This window comes from Schistocerca gregaria, unplaced genomic scaffold (genome assembly GCF_023897955.1).
Source record: "Schistocerca gregaria isolate iqSchGreg1 unplaced genomic scaffold, iqSchGreg1.2 ptg001307l, whole genome shotgun sequence".
Lineage (NCBI taxonomy): Eukaryota > Metazoa > Arthropoda > Insecta > Orthoptera > Acrididae > Schistocerca > Schistocerca gregaria.
The window spans coordinates 4,804-29,546 of record NW_026062618.1 but is presented as its reverse complement, the minus strand read 5'-3'; the positions used below and the strand labels follow the sequence as shown (position 1 = coordinate 29,546).

General features: G+C 19.0%; 2 protein-coding genes and 1 non-coding gene across 3 annotated transcripts; all 3 read left to right on the top strand.

Moving 5' to 3' along the window:
• The first annotated feature begins 3,395 nt into the window (after positions 1-3,395).
• LOC126330586 (DNA-directed RNA polymerase subunit beta''-like) lies at positions 3,396-9,680 on the top strand. Its single transcript, XM_049996370.1, has 13 exons — positions 3,396-3,438; positions 3,969-4,061; positions 4,194-4,582; positions 4,850-4,914; positions 4,985-5,135; positions 5,229-5,421; positions 5,548-5,714; positions 5,756-5,844; positions 6,508-6,761; positions 6,912-7,021; positions 7,744-7,892; positions 8,394-8,523; positions 9,417-9,680. The coding sequence occupies exons 1-13, from the start codon at positions 3,396-3,398 to the stop codon at positions 9,678-9,680; spliced, it is 2,097 nt and encodes a 698-aa protein (XP_049852327.1).
• A 157-nt stretch (positions 9,681-9,837) lies between these two features.
• On the top strand, positions 9,838-13,059 carry LOC126330585 (DNA-directed RNA polymerase subunit beta''-like). Its single transcript, XM_049996368.1, has 6 exons — positions 9,838-10,004; positions 10,494-11,224; positions 11,885-11,983; positions 12,166-12,219; positions 12,389-12,490; positions 12,698-13,059. Exons 1-6 carry the CDS (start codon positions 9,838-9,840, stop codon positions 13,057-13,059), a joined length of 1,515 nt encoding a protein of 504 aa, XP_049852325.1.
• A 5,436-nt stretch (positions 13,060-18,495) lies between these two features.
• Positions 18,496-18,566, top strand: Trnaq-uug (transfer RNA glutamine (anticodon UUG)). The gene has a single exon. It is a non-coding gene; the product is annotated as a tRNA-Gln (tRNA).
• Positions 18,567-24,743: the final 6,177 nt, after the last annotated feature.

Sequence of the window (24,743 nt, the reverse complement as noted above, 5' to 3'; positions counted from 1 at the left end):
ACACACGCGAGACAGATAATATTTATATGTATAAATATTTATATAAATAAATATTTATACTTATTTTATATCTTATTCTTATAAGATATAAAATCTTATAAGAATAAGATTTTATAAATTATATTTTATAATATATTTATAGGTATAAATTATTTATCCCTTAAGGATAAATATTTATAATAATTATAATATTTATATGTATAAATATTTATATGTATAAATATTTATATAAATAAATATTTATACTTATTTTATATCTTATTCTTATAAGATATAAAATCTTATAAGAATAAGATTTTATAAATTATATTTTATAATATATTTATAGGTATAAATTATTTATCCCTTAAGGATAAATATTTATAATAATTATAATATTTTTATGTATAAATATTTATATAAATAAATATTTATACTTATTTTATATCTTATTCTTATAAGATATAAAATCTTATAAGAATAAGATTTTATAAATTATATTTTATAATATATTTATAGGTATAAATTATTTATCCCTTAAGGATAAATATTTATAATAATTATAATATTTATATGTATAAATTATTTATCCCTTAAGGATAAATATTTATAATAATTATAATATTTTTATGTATAAATATTTATATAAATAAATATTTATACTTATTTTATATCTTATTCTTATAAGATATAAAATCTTATAAGAATAAGATTTTATAAATTATATTTTATAATATATTTATAGGTATAAATTATTTATCCTTTAAGGATAAATATTTATAATAATTATAATATTTATATGTATAAATATTTATATGTATAAATATTTATATAAATAAATATTTATACTTATTTTATATCTTATTCTTATAAGATATAAAATCTTATAAGAATAAGATTTTATAAATTATATTTTATAATATATTTATAGGTATAAATTATTTATCCCTTAAGGATAAATATTTATAATAATTATAATATTTTTATGTATAAATATTTATATAAATAAATATTTATACTTATTTTATATCTTATTCTTATAAGATATAAAATCTTATAAGAATAAGATTTTATAAATTATATTTTATAATATATTTATAGGTATAAATTATTTATCCCTTAAGGATAAATATTTATAATAATTATAATATTTATATGTATAAATATTTATATAAATAAATATTATATTATTTTATATCTTATTCTTATAAGATATAAAATCTTATAAGAATAAGATTTTATAAATTATATTTTATAATATATTTATAGGTATAAATTATTTATCCCTTAAGGATAAATATTTATAATAATTATAATATTTTTATGTATAAATATTTATATAAATAAATATTTATACTTATTTTATATCTTATTCTTATAAGATATAAAATCTTATAAGAATAAGATTTTATAAATTATATTTTATAATATATTTATAGGTATAAATTATTTATCCCTTAAGGATAAATATTTATAATAATTATAATATTTATATGTATAAATATTTATATAAATAAATATTTATACTTATTTTATATCTTATTCTTATAAGATATAAAATCTTATAAGAATAAGATTTTATAAATTATATTTTATAATATATTTATAGGTATAAATTATTTATCCCTTAAGGATAAATATTTATAATAATTATAATATTTTTATGTATAAATATTTATATAAATAAATATTTATACTTATTTTATATCTTATTCTTATAAGATATAAAATCTTATAAGAATAAGATTTTATAAATTATATTTTATAATATATTTATAGGTATAAATTATTTATCCCTTAAGGATAAATATTTATAATAATTATAATATTTTTATGTATAAATATTTATATAAATAAATATTTATACTTATTTTATATCTTATTCTTATAAGATATAAAATCTTATAAGAATAAGATTTTATAAATTATATTTTATAATATATTTATAGGTATAAATTATTTATCCCTTAAGGATAAATATTTATAATAATTATAATATTTATATGTATAAATATTTATATAAATAAATATTTATACTTATTTTATATCTTATTCTTATAAGATATAAAATCTTATAAGAATAAGATTTTATAAATTATATTTTATAATATATTTATAGGTATAAATTATTTATCCCTTAAGGATAAATATTTATAATAATTATAATATTTATATGTATAAATATTTATATAAATAAATATTTATACTTATTTTATATCTTATTCTTATAAGATATAAAATCTTATAAGAATAAGATTTTATAAATTATATTTTATAATATATTTATAGGTATAAATTATTTATCCCTTAAGGATAAATATTTATAATAATTATAATATTTATATGTATAAATATTTATATAAATAAATATTTATACTTATTTTATATCTTATTCTTATAAGATATAAAATCTTATAAGAATAAGATTTTATAAATTATATTTTATAATATATTTATAGGTATAAATTATTTATCCCTTAAGGATAAATATTTATAATAATTATAATATTTATATGTATAAATATTTATATAAATAAATATTTATACTTATTTTATATCTTATTCTTATAAGATATAAAATCTTATAAGAATAAGATTTTATAAATTATATTTTATAATATATTTATAGGTATAAATTATTTATCCCTTAAGGATAAATATTTATAATAATTATAATATTTATATGTATAAATATTTATATAAATAAATATTTATACTTATTTTATATCTTATTCTTATAAGATATAAAATCTTATAAGAATAAGATTTTATAAATTATATTTTATAATATATTTATAGGTATAAATTATTTATCCCTTAAGGATAAATATTTATAATAATTATAATATTTATATGTATAAATATTTATATAAATAAATATTTATACTTATTTTATATCTTATTCTTATAAGATATAAAATCTTATAAGAATAAGATTTTATAAATTATATTTTATAATATATTTATAGGTATAAATTATTTATCCCTTAAGGATAAATAATTTAATAGGTAAAACATACCGCTCATAATGGTTATGATTGAAGGTTCGAGTCCTTCTAAACTCATAAAAAGTATGCTTTTTTTATTTTTTTTTCAATACTTTTTGAAATTTGAGTTAAAAAAAAGTTGTATAATTAATATGTGTACTATTAATTATATATAAGGGTAATGTATATATATAATAAGAGTTTATAGTTTAATAGGTAAAACATACCGCTCATAATGGTTATGATTGAAGGTTCGAGTCCTTCTAAACTCATAAAAAGTATGCTTTTTTTATTTTTTTTTCAATACTTTTTGAAATTTGAGTTAAAAAAAAGTTGTATAATTAATATGTGTACTATTAATTATATATAAGGGTAATGTATATATATAATAAGAGTTTATAGTTTAATAGGTAAAACATACCGCTCATAATGGTTATGATTGAAGGTTCGAGTCCTTCTAAACTCATAAAAAGTATGCTTTTTTTATTTTTTTTTCAATACTTTTTGAAAAAAATATATACATGTAAAAAAGAATTATATGTTTAATAAAAGTACACGTATTAAACATATAGGTATTAAAAAAAATACCAAGAAAGTATATAATTATAGTAATAATATATTAATAATGTACATCAATATTATGATTAACAAAAAACTAAAATGATTGTTTTTACTGAACAAAAATGAATTTCATTTAAATAATAAATATCTTACTAAAAAAAGTAAATACGTAAAAAATAATTATTATTGTAATAATATAACAAAGTTTAACAATTTGTACGAAAATCAAGGTATTATCGGTAATAAGATTACATCTAATAAAAATAAAATTAAATTTTTAAATTTTTTAGTTAAAAATCACAATAAAGTACATTTAAATGTATTGGATAAATATATTAATAGTTCTAATAGCAATTATTTTTTAAAAAGACCTTTACTCTTAGATAGTATTTATACTTATATTAATAATAATCTTGTAAAGAATAATTTGTTATTACATAGATTTTTTTCTAAAAATATTTTTTTATGTGGGCGCAAATAAAAATAAAACACTTAATTTGTATATTAATAAATATGAATTTTTAGTATCATCAGGTAAACATTATTGTCCACGAAATAATGTTATACCTGATGATACTAAAAATTCATATTTATTAATATACAAATTAAAGGGAATATTTAACGAAAATATGTCAGTTTTTTTATGAAAAACAAATTTATTACTAGATAATAAACATATTAGTAATAACCTATATATAAAAAATATTTTTAAAGAAACATTATATTATGAATTTATGGGTTATACAAATGAATTTTTCACTAGTGAATGTAAAAATCTATCTTTGTTTGATTTTTTATTATTAACTGACAGATATCTGTCAGTTAATAATAAAAAATCAAACAAAGATAGATTTTTACATTCACTAGTGAAAAATTCATTTGTATACAATAAGCACAAACTTAAAAAAATTAACAATAATTCAATTTTTGTTTTATCTCAATCAATATACGACGTTAATAATGACTCAATTAATTATAGATTAAACATACATAATGTAAATGGTTTGTTAACTGCGTTAGAAAAAATAAAATATAAATTTAAAAATGAAAAAGATGTGATAAATTCTATTATTTTTTTATTTCCAAAAATTAAATATATATATTATTATTGTTTAAATAATAATAATAACAAACCTTATACAAATTTATATAGTACGGATTTATTAAATTTTTATTCACATAAATTTTTTGAGCGTCCGTATGATTTTTATATAAGTATATATACTTTATATCTAATAAAAATTTTTTATTTTTTACATATAAAGGTTCAAGAAAATAAATTTTTTTTAAAAAAATTTGCATGATTCTATTTAATGAAACAGTTAAAACTTAAAAATTTAAGGACATACGGTTTGTATCAATCTGATATGAGCAATGATAAACTTTCGTTAGAAAGACCTTATTTATGGTTGAAAAATCGAATTTATGAAAATACTTTTTTTTTTTTTATTATCAAGGCCTGATATGTTAGTGAAATTTATTTTTCATACTTTTTCATTTAATGAAATATACTATTTATACTTGAATAAAAACATATTGAATAATAATGATATATCATTATTATTCAATATGTTTTTATTCAAGTATAAAAATATTAAAATACCTGATGTAAAGTATTACAATAAATTTTTATTAAAAAAACTGAAATCCACTATTTATAGTGCTAAGGAATTATTTTGAAAAAGTCAATTATATTTACAGTGTTCTGAAACATTTAAAGTTAAACCATTACTTGATTGTACAAATAAATCATTATATGACTTATATCGATCAATTGATTATACGCCTATCACATATTTCAACGGAACAAGTGTTTACGACTATTTATCTTTTCCTTTTAATAAAAATAATTGTAATCCGTACAATAAATATAGTGAATTGTACGATTCAAACAGTACTTTAATTAATTATTTATCTTTTATCGGATTAACGCCTAATCATTTAATGTTTTTTTCTTTTTGTAATTATAGTAAGTATATTACAAATTGTAGAATTTTACAAACTTTTTTGTTACCTGTAGGTAACAGTACAATTGTAGATACAGCTTGTTTTTCAAAATTAGAAAATTTATTATTGGTACGTGATAATTTAGGGTTTGATATAAACCAAAAACCATTTTTTTTTGAATGTGATGAAAATGGTAACGATAACGTAAATTCTTTAAAGAAAGAAGAAACTTTAAGTAGGGTGGGTCCTTGGAATAATTATAATTTTTTAACAAATGAAAGAATTTTATAAAATATTACTTAAATGGGTTATTATTTTATAATCCTTTATTTTTTTGTATATCGCTTTATAATAATATTCATCTGAATAGGTGTGTGTATTATAATTGATTTGATTCGTATGATATGAATACTCAGATAATATATTATAATAAGGAAATTTTTCATTTTAAAGGAAATAATATGTTTTCTAATTTTTTTTCTTTTCAATTTAACGAAATGTTTTCCAATAAAACATCATTTTTATTGAAACATTTAATTAAAAGAAGTAATTTTTTTATTGATAATAGTTCTAGTTATGTTGTTGACACAAAAAGTTGTGATAATCTAGTTGCATTAAATATGTATAATGAGTATATTAAAAATTTTTTTTTTATAAAATTTTTTAATTTAAGTTTTTACAGAAAAAACATTAAGAATGATAAGGAAAAAATAAATTTGTATTTAAGTGAATGTAGTTTAAAAAAATATTTAATTAAGTATATTGATTTTCATTTAAATAAAAATATTATATCTGACGATGAACATAAGATATTGTTACAATGAATAGAAAATATATAATAATATATATATATATGATAGATAGATGAATTTTTTTTTATGAAATGAAAAAATGAAAAAAAATATTTTATGGGATTAAAAAAAACTAATAATAGTCGTTTAATGAATTATAATTCGGTTCGTTGTAGATACGATTTTTCTGATTTTTTTATAAATTATTTATTATGTTGTTTATTTAACTTATATTTTTATAGGAGAAATAAAGGTTTAGACGCTTTTTATAAAGGTCATATTAAATCATATTATAATATATACATTTATTTTATATCGAATTCAATTGATTTTTTTTCTTTGACTACATTTAAAGAAAAAGGTAGTAAGATAGTCGCTAATCGTGAACGTATTGATATAAATAATTTTATAAATAAAAAATATAATTGGGTTGCAAATAGCAGTATTGTTGTTTCTCGAAAGAGAGTTTGTAGTAAAGATTACGATATTTTGGTAAGTAAGTCTACTTTATCACAATATAATAATTTTTTTTTTGATATGTTTTTTCCTTTCACTTGTATTGTAAAAAATAAGAAAAAAAAAGAAGGTTTTAGGAAAGATAAATTGTTTCTAAAAAAAAATAGATTTTTATTGTATTGTATTATAGAATTGATAGGTTTTAGGATGTCCGAACATATTTATAATACCGTTAATGATATGGATGATAATAATGGTATTTTTATTTATAAAAACATGTTGTATAATGGTTATATTGTGGTATTATTGTTGTCTTTATTTTCTAGTAAACTTAGCGATAATGACAGTTTAATTAATTGATATTATAGCTATTATAGGATTCGTTCATTTAATAAATTTATTAGTATTTTGTTAGGTAAATTAAATAAAATTGATTATTTTTTTAAGTTTAGTTTTTTTTTTAGATTAATGTATTATGTATTAATAATTAAATTTAATTTTTTTATTAATATTGTTAATGGAAAATGTTCTTGATATAAAGAAAAATATTATATAGATAATTTAATAAGGTTGGATTGTAAGTATTCTGTGTTACGTTACATTAACAGTATATTTCTTTACAAGAAATATGTTTATAAAAATGTAAATTTTGTGAATTTATTAAGTATTTATTTAACAAGAAACTTTTGTAAATACGATAATTTTTATCACAGTAAATGATTAGTATACTTTTTATTTTTTTTAAAAAAAAGTATATTGAATATTGTACCAACCGATACGGTCTATATACGTTATTATAATTATAATAACGTATATAGACCGTATCGGTTGGTACAATATTCAATATACTTTTTTTTAAAAAAATAAAAAGTATACTAATCATTTACTGTGATAAAAATTATCGTATTTACAAAAGTTTCTTGTTAAATAAATACTTAATAAATAATAATGAATTAAAATTATACAAATTATCTGTGTTTTTTGAAAACATAAGTATTATAATGATAAAATTATGATACAAGGCATATTGTAAATTGGTGATACCGTTTTTAGTAACAATAAATTTTATTGTAAATATGCATGCAATAGCACGTATGCGCGCATACTTATACGTGCTATTGCATGCATATTTATATATGCTATTACGTAATACGAGTATTATTGTATATACGTATGTTAATTATACTAAGTATTTTAATATATTTTTTTTATGTAAAACATATTACAATTTATTTATTGAGTTGCTATATAATTGTAACTATGTAGTATTCAAATATATATTTTTTACAAATATAAAGTTATATGAGTTTATTTTTAAATTTATAAAGCAATTTATTTTGTCTGTGTTTTTTATTTTTTTTTATATAATATACATTTTTTTGTTATTGTTATTATTTTCTAAAAATTTTATTGTATTTATTATAACGGGATTTTTTATTAATTCTACTAGGTATGTTTTATGTGAATCATATATATTTATATTACAATTTATTTTAGCTTTTATATCTTTCTTTCTTAATAAAAAAGTTCTTATAAAAGAATTATGTGTGTTTAGATATAAAAGTATATTGATACACGTATACATGTATTGTATACAATACATGTATACGTGTATCAATATACTTTTATATCTAAACACACATAATTCTTTTATAAGAACTTTTTTATTAAGAAAGAAAGATATAAAAGCTAAAATAAATTGTAATATAAATATATATGATTCATTGTTGTACAAAATTTTAAAAAATTACGGTTATATAAATGCATCATCCATGAATGTTGCTTTTAAAATAAAAGATTTTGTATGATCACATATAATGTATATATACTATATGTACGGGGAAGTTGGTTGATGAATGAATTTTAATTCATCTAAAAAAATTGATAAAAGATCTAGATTATTTTATGTTAAGTATAATATAAATTGAGTTAAAGCTAATAATTTTAATAAATTTTTAAAATTTTTTTTTCTTAAGAAAGGTTATTTAGGTTTAGGCTTAGATTTTATAAAAATATTATCACTTGATTTAAAAAAAAAAAATTGGGTTAATTTTTTATTAGAGTTAGTATTTAATTATATATATTTAAATATGTCTGATATTTTATATTTAGAAATTTTGATTAAAAGATTTAGATTTAGTACAAAATTTTTTTTTAAAAATTTTCTAAAAAAATTAGATTATAAGAATATATATGTATTGGAAGATGTAAAATTTTTAAATGATTTTTTTTTAGAGACAGAACTTTTAAAGTTATTTTTTAACGACAAGTCGTTATATTTTAGTGTGATTCCTTTTTTAAAAAATAATAGTAAGTTAAATTTAGACGATGAGGAATTTAATAAAAACTTCTGACAGTGATTTATTGGTATTGTGATGTTTTTAGTGAAAGTGACAAAAATTGTGTTATATGTACCGTACGCTGTGTGTATACGTATTTTTGTGTTAATTTTTTTTTTCTTTAAAATGATTTTTATATTATCTATAATACCTATATTAACTATATATTATATTACGTATACGTAATATAATATATAGTTAATATAGGTATTATAGATAATATAAAAATCATTTTAATTGTATATATTAAATGAAATGTAAAGGAATTAAATAAATTAAATTATTAATTAATATAATAATAAGTTAAATTGATAATATTTATATAAGTTGTATAAGAGTTTTTATTTATTTTATAGTATATGTCAAATAATCCTACAAAAACGGTTTTGTATATAACATTTGTTACTGCTGCTAAATTTATAGGTGCAGGGTTAGCAACTATAGGGGTTGTTGGTGCTGGTGCTGGTATAGGTATATTGTTTTCTGGATTAATTCAAGGATTAGCTAGAAATCCGTATACGGTAGATATTTTGTTTAGATATACTTTATTAGGATTTGCGTTAACGGAAGCAATGGGATTGATGGCTATCATGATGGCATTTTTGATATTATATACTTAATAATAGATGATATATTATATAATATATATATATATATGTAATATTCGAAAAAAATTAAAATTTAAGTTTTATGCTAGTGTTATTGATATTATTTTTTTTTATACTTTGTAAGGTAATTATTTTTTTACGAGTTGATACATATGTATATATGTGATATATGTATGCGGTATATATAAACATACGGGATTTATTATTAAGGGTATATTTTAATATTGAATTATATGATGAATATATTATCAATTATTTACAATTAAATAATTTTATTGCTACAATAATTATTGGTTTCTTATTGTTAGTTGTAGGTATATTGTTAATTTATTACATGTTAGTATGTGTATATAAAATTGTACGTGCTTTTATACATTTTTTACATTTTATTTTTTTTAAAAAAAATAAAATGTATCTTAGGAGTATTATATTATCTATATCTTCTTTGATAGTTAAGGCGGTTAAGTTTATTTTTAAAAGTTTAGGATCTAAATTACTTACTAGTTTTGTATTAAACAATATTTCTTTTATTTTATTAATTGAATTATGATTTTGTTTTAGATATGTTATACTATATTTATATAATGTTTTGTTACAACTAAAGTTTAAGTTTATGAAGCATACAAAAAATATATATTTTATTATAAAATATATATTTTTTGTATGCTTCATAAACTTAAACTTTAGTTGTAACAAAACATTATATAAATATAGTATAACATATCTAAAACAAAATCATAATTCAATTAATAAAATAAAAGAAATATTGTTTAATACAAAACTAGTAAGTAATTTAGATCCTTTCATATTGTATTTTAATGAAAGGGGTGATAATAATCAAGTAAATGTTGATATATTATTTCAATTTGCATACATTCTTAATATAGAATTATTGCATGTAACGTTAAGTAAGAAAGTTTTTTTAGTAAAAGAAGACGAATTTGTAAATTTATTAAAAAATATAATTATAAATTATGATTTACTTTATAATTATATCACTAATGAATATTCTATTGAAATAAAAAATAGACATTTATTATTTTTAAACTTAAAAAAAATTTTAAAAAAATTTTTGAAAAGAGAAATATATTATCATGACAATATATTATATAAAAAATTAATATTACATATTTGTAATCTATTTAATGAAACTAGTATAAAAAATAATTTCGATTATAATAAAAATATGCATAATTTCGTTGCCGGTAAATGTAATTTAATGTTAAATAGGTCTAGAACCGATTTGTTTTTGATAGATGATTACTATTTTTTATTTGGTATTGATTTGAGTAGTACATTTTTTAGTATAAAAACTTTTATACCTTTAAACAAATATTGTAATAATAATATATTACCCGTATATAGTAATATATTGTATATACATTTTATAAAAAATAAAGATTTAATTATTTACAATACATTTGAGGATAAAATGAGTAATTACATATATAATATATATAATGTATGTGACGAAAAGAATTTTAATAGTTTAGCTATTCTAATTATTTTATTATTAAATAATGATAGAATTTATTACGAATATTGTAGTTTTACAAGTATAATTAATTTTTTTTTATACTTCGAGTGGACATAAAATTTTCCCTTCTTTATATAGATTGGTGGTTGACGTAATGTATAGTGATATTAGGTATATCGTATAAGAAAGTATAGTATTAGTGATGTATATATATATATAATATTTAAGAAATAAAGATTTTATTATGTTATATTGTTTTTTTAAAAATCTGTCTCGCGTGTGTTTTTAATAAGAAAGTGTCGTCGTTTTATTGACGTTTATGAAAAAAAGTTAAGTGACTTAATAAGAATGTATTTTTATATAGTAATGGTATAAATTTATTTAAAAAAATAAAATATTATTATAACAATGATAAAAAATCATATAAAAAACAGTAACGTAAAAGTATATTTATAGTTATAAAATAAAATTTAATTTATGAAGAAAAAAAGTCCTGTAAATGATAAAAATTATGGAGATGTTTTGTTTAAATTTCATTTAGATAATAAGAAATCAAATTTTTTTAGAAAAAAACGAATTCGTTTTTTTCTAAAAAAATTTGATTTCTTATTATCTAAATGAAATTTAAACAAAACTAAATTAAAATTATTTAATGATACATTTTGTACAAAAAATAAGTATTTTGACAAAAAATTAAAATTTGTTAATAAATATATATTTAATATTTTATTGTATAAAGATAATAATAAAAACAACAGACGTAATGTAAGTGACAAATATTTATATTATATAATAAATGATTATTATACAGATACTAAAGTTTTTTTAAAAAGTAAAAGTAATTATTTTTACTCGAATTGAAATTTTAAATCATTGAACGTGAACGTGTTGTCTGAAAAATATAAATTGGAAAATAAGAGTATATTTACTAATAATAGTAAATACTTTAGTGAAATCAAAGTTAGTTTAACAAAAACAATATTTAATCATATTGTTAAACTAACTTTGATTTCACTAAAGTATTTACTATTATTAGTAAAAGTTCAATGGATAACAATAATATTATTGCTAATAGTTGGTATACTATTAATATATAATATAGTTATAGTGGATGATATATATAAGTTTTTTTTATATAAGGTTAATGAATTATTTAGTACATTATTTTTTCAATCTTTTTTTTTTTTTGATGAATTTTTTTTTAAAAAATATTTTTTTTTTGATTTTTCGTATTTTTTTTCAGTTTCAAAGTCTGGAATTAGTTTATTATTAGAACAATTGATTGAACTATTAAGGGAAGATACTGATTTAGGATTTTTGTTTTTTACTTTCCTTTATCCGTTCGGTTTATGAATAGGGTCCAATATAATAGAATTGGTTGAAACTTATATTTTACCTTACGTTTCTCCCTTTTTTCCACAATTTTATTTTTTTTTAGAAGAATGAATTGAATTTTTTTTTTCCAAAAATGTATTATATAACTTATTTCCTCCGTATTTAGCATTGTATACAAAGTATATTGATACGCATAGTGGATTAATTTTTTCAATAGCTGATATTGAATATAAAACAATATCAGCTATTGAAAAAATTAAAGTATTTAAATATACGTATATGGAGTCATGGTTTGGCGAATTTAAATCGATTAAAGTTATATCTCCATGGAGGGAGTATATGAATAATAGTAAATTACCGTTAACTATGGAATATAATGTGTACTATAAATTATATGTATTATACAATAATAGTAATTTTTTTTTTATTAATTATGATATATTGCATAATGCCTTTAAAACTTTTGTACCAAATATTTTTAATGGTTATTACTATATATTTAATACAATCAATTTGTTGGAAATAAATATGAATACTCATTCATATTATTGTAAAAACACTTTTAACATTGAGGAGTGAGAATTAATAAAAATTATGTCTAATAAAATTCGTGAATTAGTAAATAGGAATTGTGTTGTGTATAATTCTTATTTTTTAATAAAAAAAATTTTGGATTTGTTGTTTATAACGAATTATAATTTTTTAAAATTTATGTGTGTAAATACATACGAATGTATGAGGTACATGTATTGCGATACGTCCTTTATTAGTAAAATAAGTTATAAGTTATATTGTTGTATAAACGAAATAACATACGTATACGATATGCATAATAAATATATTTCATTAAAATTGTATGTTAATAAATTATATAGAATTACGATGTATAATTTGTATTGATATGCATGAGAAGCATTATTTTTGGGACAATGTATAATGAATGTGTACGCAAAATGGTTATTGATGTATATTAGGTATAGAGATATACCGTTATATTTATCTAGGTTTTGGTCTGTTTATTTAGCAGATTTATTTCATCTTACATCTTTTAACGAAAAATACTTTTTTGGTTTTATTAAAAAGCATTTTATTTTAACAGAAACTTATATTAGGATGATGGAATTTAGAGAGGCATATCTTACTTCGAAAAGTACTGTAATTGCTAATTTAAGTAGGATAAATGAAATGAATGAAATTTTATACGAAAATTATAAAAATCAGTGATTTTTGTATGAAGAAGAAATTATTTCAGGTTTAAAGGATAAGAATATTATTGCTTCCGGTAGAAGAAGGGAGAACATATTTTGTGGAAATTATAATTATGCTATTACTGATAAGATAGTTGATAAGGAAGACATACGTATTTATGTCTATATTCTTCATTTTTTCTTGGAAGAAATTGTATACAATTTCTTCCAAGAAAAAATGAAGAATATAGACATAAATACGTATGTACAAGACATAAATTCATTTATGTTTTACACAAAATTTTTAATACTTTCATTATCAGAACAATATAAATTTTTGGTTTATGCGTACAATTTAATAGATAACTGTTTAAATACAATTAATTATATTTATATAAATAATTTTTTTATATCAATAATTATTGATAAATGTAGTTTTATTTTAAGAAAATTTTTTTTATATTTTTATGATTTGGTTTATTTAAGAGAATTTTTTGGTAATTTGGATAGTATGAATTATAGAGCTGATTTAAATTTGTCTAAGGTGATAGTTTATTTGACTAACCCTTATTCTGAGTTTAAGTTAAAACACTTTGTTGACTGAAAAGGAATGGCTTTAGATTATAAGAATGTAATTATTGATAAAAATAGTATTTTTAGTTTAATGTTAAAAGATGGTATATTTTTTTTCAAAAAGTTACCTAGAAGTAATTTTTTTTTAGATGAGTATATTAATTTAAATAAAATATTTTTGTATTGAAATGATCAATTTGTAACTAATATGGTCATTACTAGTAGTAGTAATGCTTTATCAAGTGCAGTTACTGCTCCTTATTTTAAGGAGTGTGGTAATATATTAGATTGGATTCATTTTTCTTGGAACTGACAATTTTTGTCAAAAAATGTTAATTTTGTTAATTTGGTAGATATTAGTTTGTACGAATATATATATATAAATATATTTTATTACGATTATTACTACACATATATGTACGGTGAGTTTTCATTTTTGAAATTTATAAATGATTATTTATATAAATATAATAGAGTTTTTTTATGAGAAGACGAACATATAAATAAATTTAGTTTTTTTTTCGATAGATACTATAATTTATTACAGAATAACGTTCTTGATATTTTATTTAGTGTTTTCGCAATAAATATAAATATTTATTCTTTTTCCGGGTTAATTAATATTTTATGCGGTTTACAAAATTTTTGTAAAAATTTTGTGGTTGTTGGTGTGTTGTATATGTTATTAAGTATATATTTAGTGTGATATCACATGTATTTATACGTCTATAAGTATGATGTGTGGACTAGTATCATTAATTTGTTGTATCCTAAAGATTTAGATTATTTATTAAGAAATATAGATTTGAATAAAAAGAGAGGGAATTTTTTTTACAAAGGTATAACATCTACAACTAGTAATAATGATATATGTGAATATCAGAAAACGTTAGATAAGTTAGATATTCTTTCATTAAAAATAGAACGTTTAACGCAAAATAATTTATTTTGAGTTAAACGTAGGTTAGGTAATTTTTTATTTAAATTAAGTAATTTGAATTTCATATCGACGTATAAGGAGAGTATTTATAGGAAATTTTTGGGTGAAGAAGAGTTAATTTTAGATGATGATAATTTTATTACTAAACGTCGAGCTAAAGAGTTGGAAAATTTAGAAAGATACGGTGACCCAACAATTAACGATGAATTTAGAAAATTAGATTTAGATAAATTGATTTATGAACTAAATGGATTAAATCAGGATAATGGTTGTAATCTTAATTTTTCTTGAAAAGAGTTTCAGGAAATGAAATACGAAGATAAGTTGGTTACAGATAATGATATATTTGAATCAGTTTGATGAAATTGAGAAAAAAAGTATAGTGATAATACTTTTCTTGAGGAAGAAAGTATTAACAACAGTGGATATACTGAGTTGAAGAAGAATATTTTGCCTTTCGATAAAGATAACATATATAAGGATATAGTTAATACGTATTATCAATTTTCTCAATTTTCTGGGTTATATGCTTTTTCTGCTTATGTTCAAAATGATCGAATATTTTCGCCTTATTCTGTATTTTTTTCTGTTTTTAAAATTTTAAAAAAGTCTTCAAGTTTTTTTTTTTTTAAACCAATATGCAAGAATTATACAGTAAAGGGTATTAGTATTAATAATTATTTTGTTTTTTTTTATCCCTATTTATTGGAATTATATCAGTTATATAAATATATATATATATTTGTTATTTTTTAACGTTTATTTAGTATTAAATATATATATGTATATGGCGGAAGTATGTAATATAATGTGTATGATTGTAACACTTGTATTTACTTTAATAATATGTATTATATACAAATATATTAAAGTGTATATAAAATATAAAATATGGAATATCAATTGGTTTCAAAAAAAATATTTATTTAATTTATTAATGATAATAATATTCTTTGTAAAAAATATTAATTATATAGGTAATTTTGATTTCTTTAAAGCTCGTTATTTGAACAAAAATTCAAAAAATTTCGTAAGTAAAAAAAATAATAGTTTAACACATTATTTACGTTATAATTATGAAATATTGTCTTTAAACCAAAATGGTTTGATATTTTCAAATTTATCATATAATACTGTTTTGTATTTCAATAATGTATATTTAAAGAATCTGATTAATAATTTTTGTTTTTCAAAAGCTTTGGAACATTCTGTTAAAGTACCTTATCTTTTAGAGAAAAAGAGATGTTATAAATATTTAGATACAAGTAGTTATAGTTATTTTTATTTATTTAAATATTATATATCAGCGTATGATATAGTTTTTAAGACTCAAGTAGTTAGTAATGATATTAATAAAAATAATATTGTAGATTATTCAAATATGTTTAAAGTGAATGGTAATTGATATTATAATGTATATACTACTAATAATCGCTGATTTAGTTCGTTTAATTTGAATGAAGAAAATGATATAATAAGTGTTTTAAAATTTAAGAAAAACAAAGAAACGTTAGCTTTTGTTATTAAAGATAATTGTAAAATTACAACTATATTCAATGTGAATGTACAAGATTTATTTAAGTATTTTTATATACCTATAAATAAGAAATTGTTTGCAAAATATAGATCGTCATTGAGTATGAATGAACGTGATAATTTAAAATTTAAAATAAATTTAATTAACGTTTATTCAAATTATTCAAGTAAAAAATAATTAAATATAAGTGTATTTTATGTAATATGATAAATATTTTTTTATGTTAGAGAAATTTTATTGCGATAGTGAATGTATTAATACATTAAATGATTATAACGATAATGAATCATGTATTTCAGCTTCTCAATTTCGAGAATTTGAGTTTAACGAGTTAAATCCTAGGTCAACAGTAAAGTCTGTTTATGTGGAAGACGTTTTAGATGATTATGAAAAAATAAGTTTTGATCAAAATAAATTATTATTAGAAGATGATTTTTATAAAAAATATGTATTAAAGGGAACGTACGGTGATAGTAGATATATGACTTATAGCAGTTCTGTGGCAAATCATTTAAGTAAAATAAATAGTGTACCAGGTTATAATAATGTTTTTGATAATTTGTACGGTAGTTTTTCTTTTGGGAAAATATTGATTAGTGCGTTTTTAAAAAAGTCAATACAATTACCTTTTTTTGGTAAACGAAAAATTAAACAGTTGTATACGAAATATCCTCTAAGTAAATATTTATTGGAAAATAGAATTTTATTATCCCGTTATTTTTATATTGCAAATAATTTTGGATTATTTGATAACAACGTATTAGATTTAACTAATAATTTAAAATTAAATGAAATTATTTCTAGTAGTGTTTGCACAAATAAAGAAAAAGAGAAGTATGTACCGGGTTATAGTGAATGATATAATACGATATATTGATATCGATTAAATAACAGGATTTTACGGAAATATAATTTTATAAATTTTATTGATGTTGATTTGCACAGAAGTATGTTTTTAGAGAAAAGATTTTTAGTAAATCCATCTATTAATTATATTGGTTGGTTATTAAATTTTTTTAACGTTAAATTTAGTACTTCTAGTAATTTGGGTTTAAAGAAGAACATGAGTAGTTTCAATAGAAGTATTGAGCATGATATAAGTTCTATTTTAAATATTTTAAAGGAAGAAAAAAGTATGAAAAACTTATTTTTAACCTTTTGTAAAAATAGAAAAAATTTTCATGTATATTTTTTTTATAAAAAGTTAAAACTTGTTTTGGCTTTTTTAACTTTAAAAAAGGTTTCTTACGAGAAAGAATTAAAGGATTTGTATGATGATAATAATACAATCGCTAACACTTCAAAATATGAAAGGTATAAAGGAGTTAAATTCAATAAAAATGATTTTATTGAATTTAAGGATTTATTGTTACGTAAGAGCGAATTTTTTGAGGAAAAGCTAGAGGAAAGTACGGATAATGGTATTGACAGTGGTATTGATAATGAGATTAATTCTGATATTGATTGATATTATTTATCGGCTGATTTTGTACGTGGGTCGGGATCTCTAGAGAGTCTTTTCGATATTAATATTAAAGCATCCGAATTAAAAAATATTGTGAATATAAATGATTTGGATTGATCAAATTCTGATGAATTTATTATTAATAATTATTGTAAGTCTTGTTCCGAGTTGGAAGAGATGTATTGCGATTTTTTAAAAGAAAGCGATGCAAATATTAATAGTCAATTAGAAGAAGAAGACTTATTTTTTTATTTTTGAAAATAAAATTTAATACTGATAACAATGCATTTGTGTAGTGTTACAAAATTGTATTTGAGATGTAGCCAAGGGGTAAGGCATTGGTTTTTGGCACCAACAGCGTAGGTTCGAATCCTATCATCTCAAATACAATTTTGTAACACTACACAAATGCATTGTTATCAGTATTAAATTTTATTTTCAAAAATAAAAAAATAAGTCTTCTTGATAATATAAATGATAGTATATTGTATATATATATATATAAAGAGAGATTTAAGTGTAATAGGCACTATAAATAATAAATTCAGTTAGATTTGTGTTTTTATGGAAAATTTGGAGTTTTTTGTTTACTATCTTAGGGTATTTATATTGTATGTATTTAGTTTGATAAATATTATCAATATTTTTGATTATGTAAGTTTACATATTGATCATTTGATCTCTTATACTTATTTATTTATTATTGATTCTTTATTTTTAACAAAAAATTTAATTGTATTTGTTATTAAGTATATTAAGTTATATCATAGTTGATTTGTATTTAACGAATTTTTTTTTTGAATTTTTTTTTTTGTAACAATTAATTATGTAATGATTATATTATTTTGTTATTTTAATGTTATTTCTTTGAGTGAGACTATTGTCAGCTTATATACTTATATTGAAACTCAGTACAATGATTTTTATAAAATAAAGAAAATGGAATGGAACATTCTATTGAATGCTAAAGCAGATTGGCTTCCAAAAATAGTAATAATGTACATATATAAGATTAAAAAAGTTTATACGGTTGTATACGTATTTGTAAGTAGAGTGATAAATAGGTTTTTGTTTTTTGTGGATAAATTTGGGTTTTTACTGATATTAATTTATATCGTTATATATGTGTTTATATTTTATTACCAATTTGATTGTTTTTCGTCTTTGATAAATGTTGTAACAAATTTTGATTTATTATTGTTTTTGAATAGCTGTATTAATTTAGGTAACTGAATCGATATTGATATTGATGAGTTATTAAAAGTTATAAAAAGATTTTTTAAGATTTTTTTTTAAAAAAAATTTAGCCATCCAAATATCCATTATTTGTTGATAGGTGTGTGTATATACTATAGTGTATGAAATATGTAAATTTATTTACAAATATAAAAAGTATTAGGTATGAAAAAATGATTTTTAACTAAAAAAGACAAAATATATAAACGTATAAAATATGGTAAATTTTACGCATTTTACATTAAGTGTTTTAGAAAAATAAGATATAACTATTTCTATACAAGGAATGTTTATATTTTAAAAAATTATAATTTATGTTGTGAAACATTTAAAAAAATATTATTATTGGTACAAACAGTGTGTGCGAAAATTAAAGTATACTCTAAGAAATTTATTTTTGAACAGGTACCTGAGGGTTTAAATAAATTGCAAAAAATGTATAATTATTTGTTAAATTATATAATTTATTTTATTAAAAATAAATTATATACATATGTTTGTTTTTTTATAAAATTTTTTATAATTTTTTATACTTGACCTTATTTATTAATAATTCATTTTCATGTGTGGATTTTTTCAAAGGTTTATTACTTTGTATTTAGACACAAAGTCACTGAAACTAGATTTTTTAATTGATTTAAAAATAATAATTCTATTTTTTTAAAAAAGACAATAGCTGTAATTGTTATGTTTTACATAAATAATTATAATTATAGGCTTTGATTTAATAATGTGATGAAGCTAATTAATATTTTTTGTTATTTCTTTGAAAAAAAAATAATTTATTATTGATTTTCTTTTCGTCATTTTTTATTTAGGAGTGATACACCGATGTTATGATTAATAAAATGTAGGAAAATATTTTATATATTGTATGATTACGGTGAATGCAAACGATTTATGCAAAGGTATTATCTTACAAAATATTTATTAATACCTTTGTTTGTATTTCAAGTAGCTTTAACATATTATTTATGAGCTCCTATTGAAGTTATTAAATTATATTTATTAAGTGAATGGAGGTATATAAAATGAGTTTATGCTCGTAGGTATGGGCCATTTTTGGATTATGAGATAAAGGACGCATCTTTGGATTTTTTATTAGACCATTTATCACGTATTTTAGATATTTTAGATAGATTTATAGATTTGATAGTAAAATTGATTTTTAAGTGTGCACACTATTATTTCGGTAAAGATATTTATGCTATTTATAAAAGAATAAAGGATCAATACCCTTTATCTGATGGAATTCCTTATTTTTATAAAGATGATTTCATTCAACAAAAGATGTTGGATGATTGATACGAGGATAATTTATTGAAAATAAGGTATAAGCATCATATTTATGACAACGATTACAATAATTTTTTTGTTAAAGATTTTTTTTATGATAATTCATTATTGATATCGGTGACGAATATAATATTTAAAATAACACAAGATATAAAAGATATGTTTACGCTGTTATCTTATTATCAAGAGTATAAAGTAGATTTTTTTACTTTTAAATTTTTCTACATAAGGATGTATTATTATGTGCATGATGATGCTAATCCTTTTTTTACTTTAATGAATATTATTTCTAACGAAAGAGAGTTTTTTTGTTATTATAACAAATTAAGTATGGATTTTTTTGAAAAAAAATTTGATTTGAGTGAAAAAAAAAAAACTAAGTCAAGTTTTTTTTTTTACAGGATAGGTATATTATTTTCATCTATATTAAAATATTTTGTACGTTATAATATTATAGATATGTATACCGCATACAAATTTAAACATTATTGTAACGTTAGAAAGGTTAGGTTTGATTCTATTAATATGTATTACGGTGTTTATTTAAGATTATTATTGGGTGAGTTTTATTTTTTCAAAAAGTTAGTTTGACTATTTAAATCTATGAAATTATGAAAGAAGCGTCTCTTTAATAAAGATCATAGAGCTTATTATTTTAATAAGCGTTACAATGAAATTAGATTTCAAGTTTTTCTATTTTCAGAATATAGGGGATTGTCTTTGTTATCTGCTTGTTTAGATTTTTTACATAAAAGTGATTTTTATCTTATTAAAATAATACGATTGTTATCTATTTGTGTTTATTATTATTTTATAATTTCTTTATTTTTGGTATTTATATTTTTAATATTTAATGTATTTATCGGTATCGGTTTATATTTACCTGATACGCTTACGGATTTGGTAGTATTACTAAAAATTATCTTTTGTAACGTACTATCATATGTATCTGATACTATATTGTACTTAATACAGGCCTTTCATGTTCAAGAATGGAGGGTAAGTGAGTACGAATTTGTTCCGGATATTTTTAAATTTGTAACTTATACATTGTATGACAATGTTGAGTTTATTAGCTCAGTATTTAGTATATGAATTTGCTATATAACTAATTATATTAATGTAAGTATAGTGTATAACATGTTGCATATATTATGTACTATCATTTGATGCATATTATCTGTATACTTGCATATTTTAAAAACTTTTTATGTTATATTGGATGGTAGTTTTATAGTAGATTATTTTTTTTTTAAAAAATATTATGTTTGGTTAATGTTGATAGATTATTGTAGGGATGTTACGTGCGGTTATTGATGCACGTGTATAACTTTTTTTGAAAATGATTTGAATTATAGGTCTATATTTGATACTTTTCATTCATGGAAAAATGAAAATAAAGGGGGTATTGCATTAAATACTAAAGTATTTTTATTGCAGGAAAACGATAGATTTTGGCAGAATCAAAATCTATTAAATTTGTTTATTATTTGTACGGATAATTTTGTTACTTTTTTAGGTAAGATAATTATATTTAACATTAATTTAATAAATTTTGTTGTTTTAAATGTTGTGCCTTCTTGTTTATTAATGATGTTTAATTTTGATATCAAAGATATTATATTTAATTTAAAAGATTTATCGTTTTTAGATATTTTGCTAAAGTTGAAGTTAATTTTTTTAAATATGTATATATTAGATAATTTTATTAATCTAAATACACTCCAGCTTATAGGCACGTTGCAATTTATAGTTTATAATTTCGTAAATTGATCATTTATTGTAATAAATGATCAATTTACGAAATTTGCTATCTCAATGACAATTGACCTTAGTGGAGAAGTTGTGGGTATTGGTATAACTAATCATTTAATATCAATTTTATTGGCATTTTATGAAATGTTAATATATATACATTGAATTTTTTCTTACGTAAATATACAATACATATACAATGTTGCGTATATATTATATTTGATTATAAGATTTACAGTTTATAATACCTATGGTAATCATATAAATTATATGTATATGTGTACATATACATATAATTTATATGATTTTTTTAATCTATATTTGCCATTAAAATATTATGTTCATAATTTTAATTTATTTGTACATTATGTGGATGCTGTTGTAGATTGAATTATTTTAGAAATTCTTGTAGAATTGTACATATGATTTATAGGGGTACCTTATTGTATAACAATGTATAGTTATTCAACATTTATGGTGTACTTTTATAGAACGTTTATGTTTTTGACTGAACCTATTATTAGATGATTATTGCATACAATTGATGATTGTTATATATATTTAGTTATAGCTAAGCATTTATTAATTATAGATTTAGTTTACTGGTACAGAGATTTTGTATATTATATGTATTTATACGCATATAACATTATATTTATATTGCCTATAGTAATATGAATAAGTATTATTGCACATGTAAGTTATTATAGTATGTTTTTTTTCAAAACTTTAATTATGTATAGTTTGTATACTATATTTAAGTTTTTTTTTCATTTTATTGTAATTTCGGTAAAATATTGTTTATACGTATTTAGTATAGTTTTTTTTTATTTGGACTTAACTTTTATAACACAATTGTTGAATGGTTTTTTTAGTATTAAATTGGATTATGCTTTGTTTACAGAAATTATAAATAATACGATATATATATTTATATGTTTATATATGTATATATTTGATATATTGATATATATATTATTCGATATTGATTGTGGTACATCTTTAATATTTGATTATTTAACTAATATATATATTAGGTTGCGCTGTTATAATTATTTAAATAGGATTATAGATGCGATTTTTAATATAAATATATATAATTCAATGATATATTATTTTTTAGTTTTGCACTATTTGTGATTTGTGCGTGTTAGTTGAAGAAGACTAGAGAAGATAATGTTTCCTGAAAGATTTGTTATACATATAAGTGATGACGAGTTATCTACTGAAGCATTATGAAACAAATACAAACATGAAATAATAGGTAAAAATAAAAAAGCTTTCCCTTTATCATTTAACGAATATTGTTTTTTTTATCCTATAGATTTGGTTAAATATTTAAGTAAGCATAGTGATCATCCTTTATCTAGAAGGTTAAAGAAACAGGCATTTAGTATAAATGAGTTTAGTTTTTCAGTCAATCCTTATGCGGAAAAAGAGCGAAATGACGAATTAAATTTTTTTCAAATTTGATTAAGGCGTATTATAGGAAAAATATATATGTATATATACATGAGAAGAGAACTTGGGTTGTGTAGATTTGACAAAAAAAAAATTAGAAATGATTTAAGTTTCCTTTCAAAGAAATGAAAATATAATTTTATATATTATTATGCACATGTAAAAATATTAGTGTATTCTATTAATTATTTAAAATTAGATTTAATATTTGAGTTGGATAAGAAAACTATCATCAACAAAATTAAATGTTTCGTCGATAATCTTATCTTATATAAAGATAAGATTATCGACGAAACATTTAATTTTGTTGATGATACTACAGATAAATTTTTTAGTTGATATAAAGATTTTTATTGAACATATATATTTAATTTTGATTTAAAATTAAATGAATGGATGTTTCGATATAACCGTTTTTCCCATAGGTTTAAACAAGATTATTTGTGTATAAATGAAAGGTTTAGGGGAAAAGATTTTTATAAGAAAGAAGATTTTATAGGTTATACTGTAGAATTAGAACAATCTATTTTAAATAGAGGTATTTTGGTTGGTAATGTGTACAAATATAAATCAGCTAAAAGGATTTTACCTAGACAATTAAAATTCAAAAATAATGCGGGTATTAATTGGATAGACTTTAATGAAGTTTATTTAAATGAAATGAAACTTAAATTTTTGAGTGGTTATGAAGAAGGGTTACATTGAAATGAAGATTTAGGTAAAGCTGTATTAGAGGCGTACGGTCAATACAAGAAATACATGTTTGATATTTTTCAATTTCCTATTGTACCTGATTTGACAGGATTTGCAGTT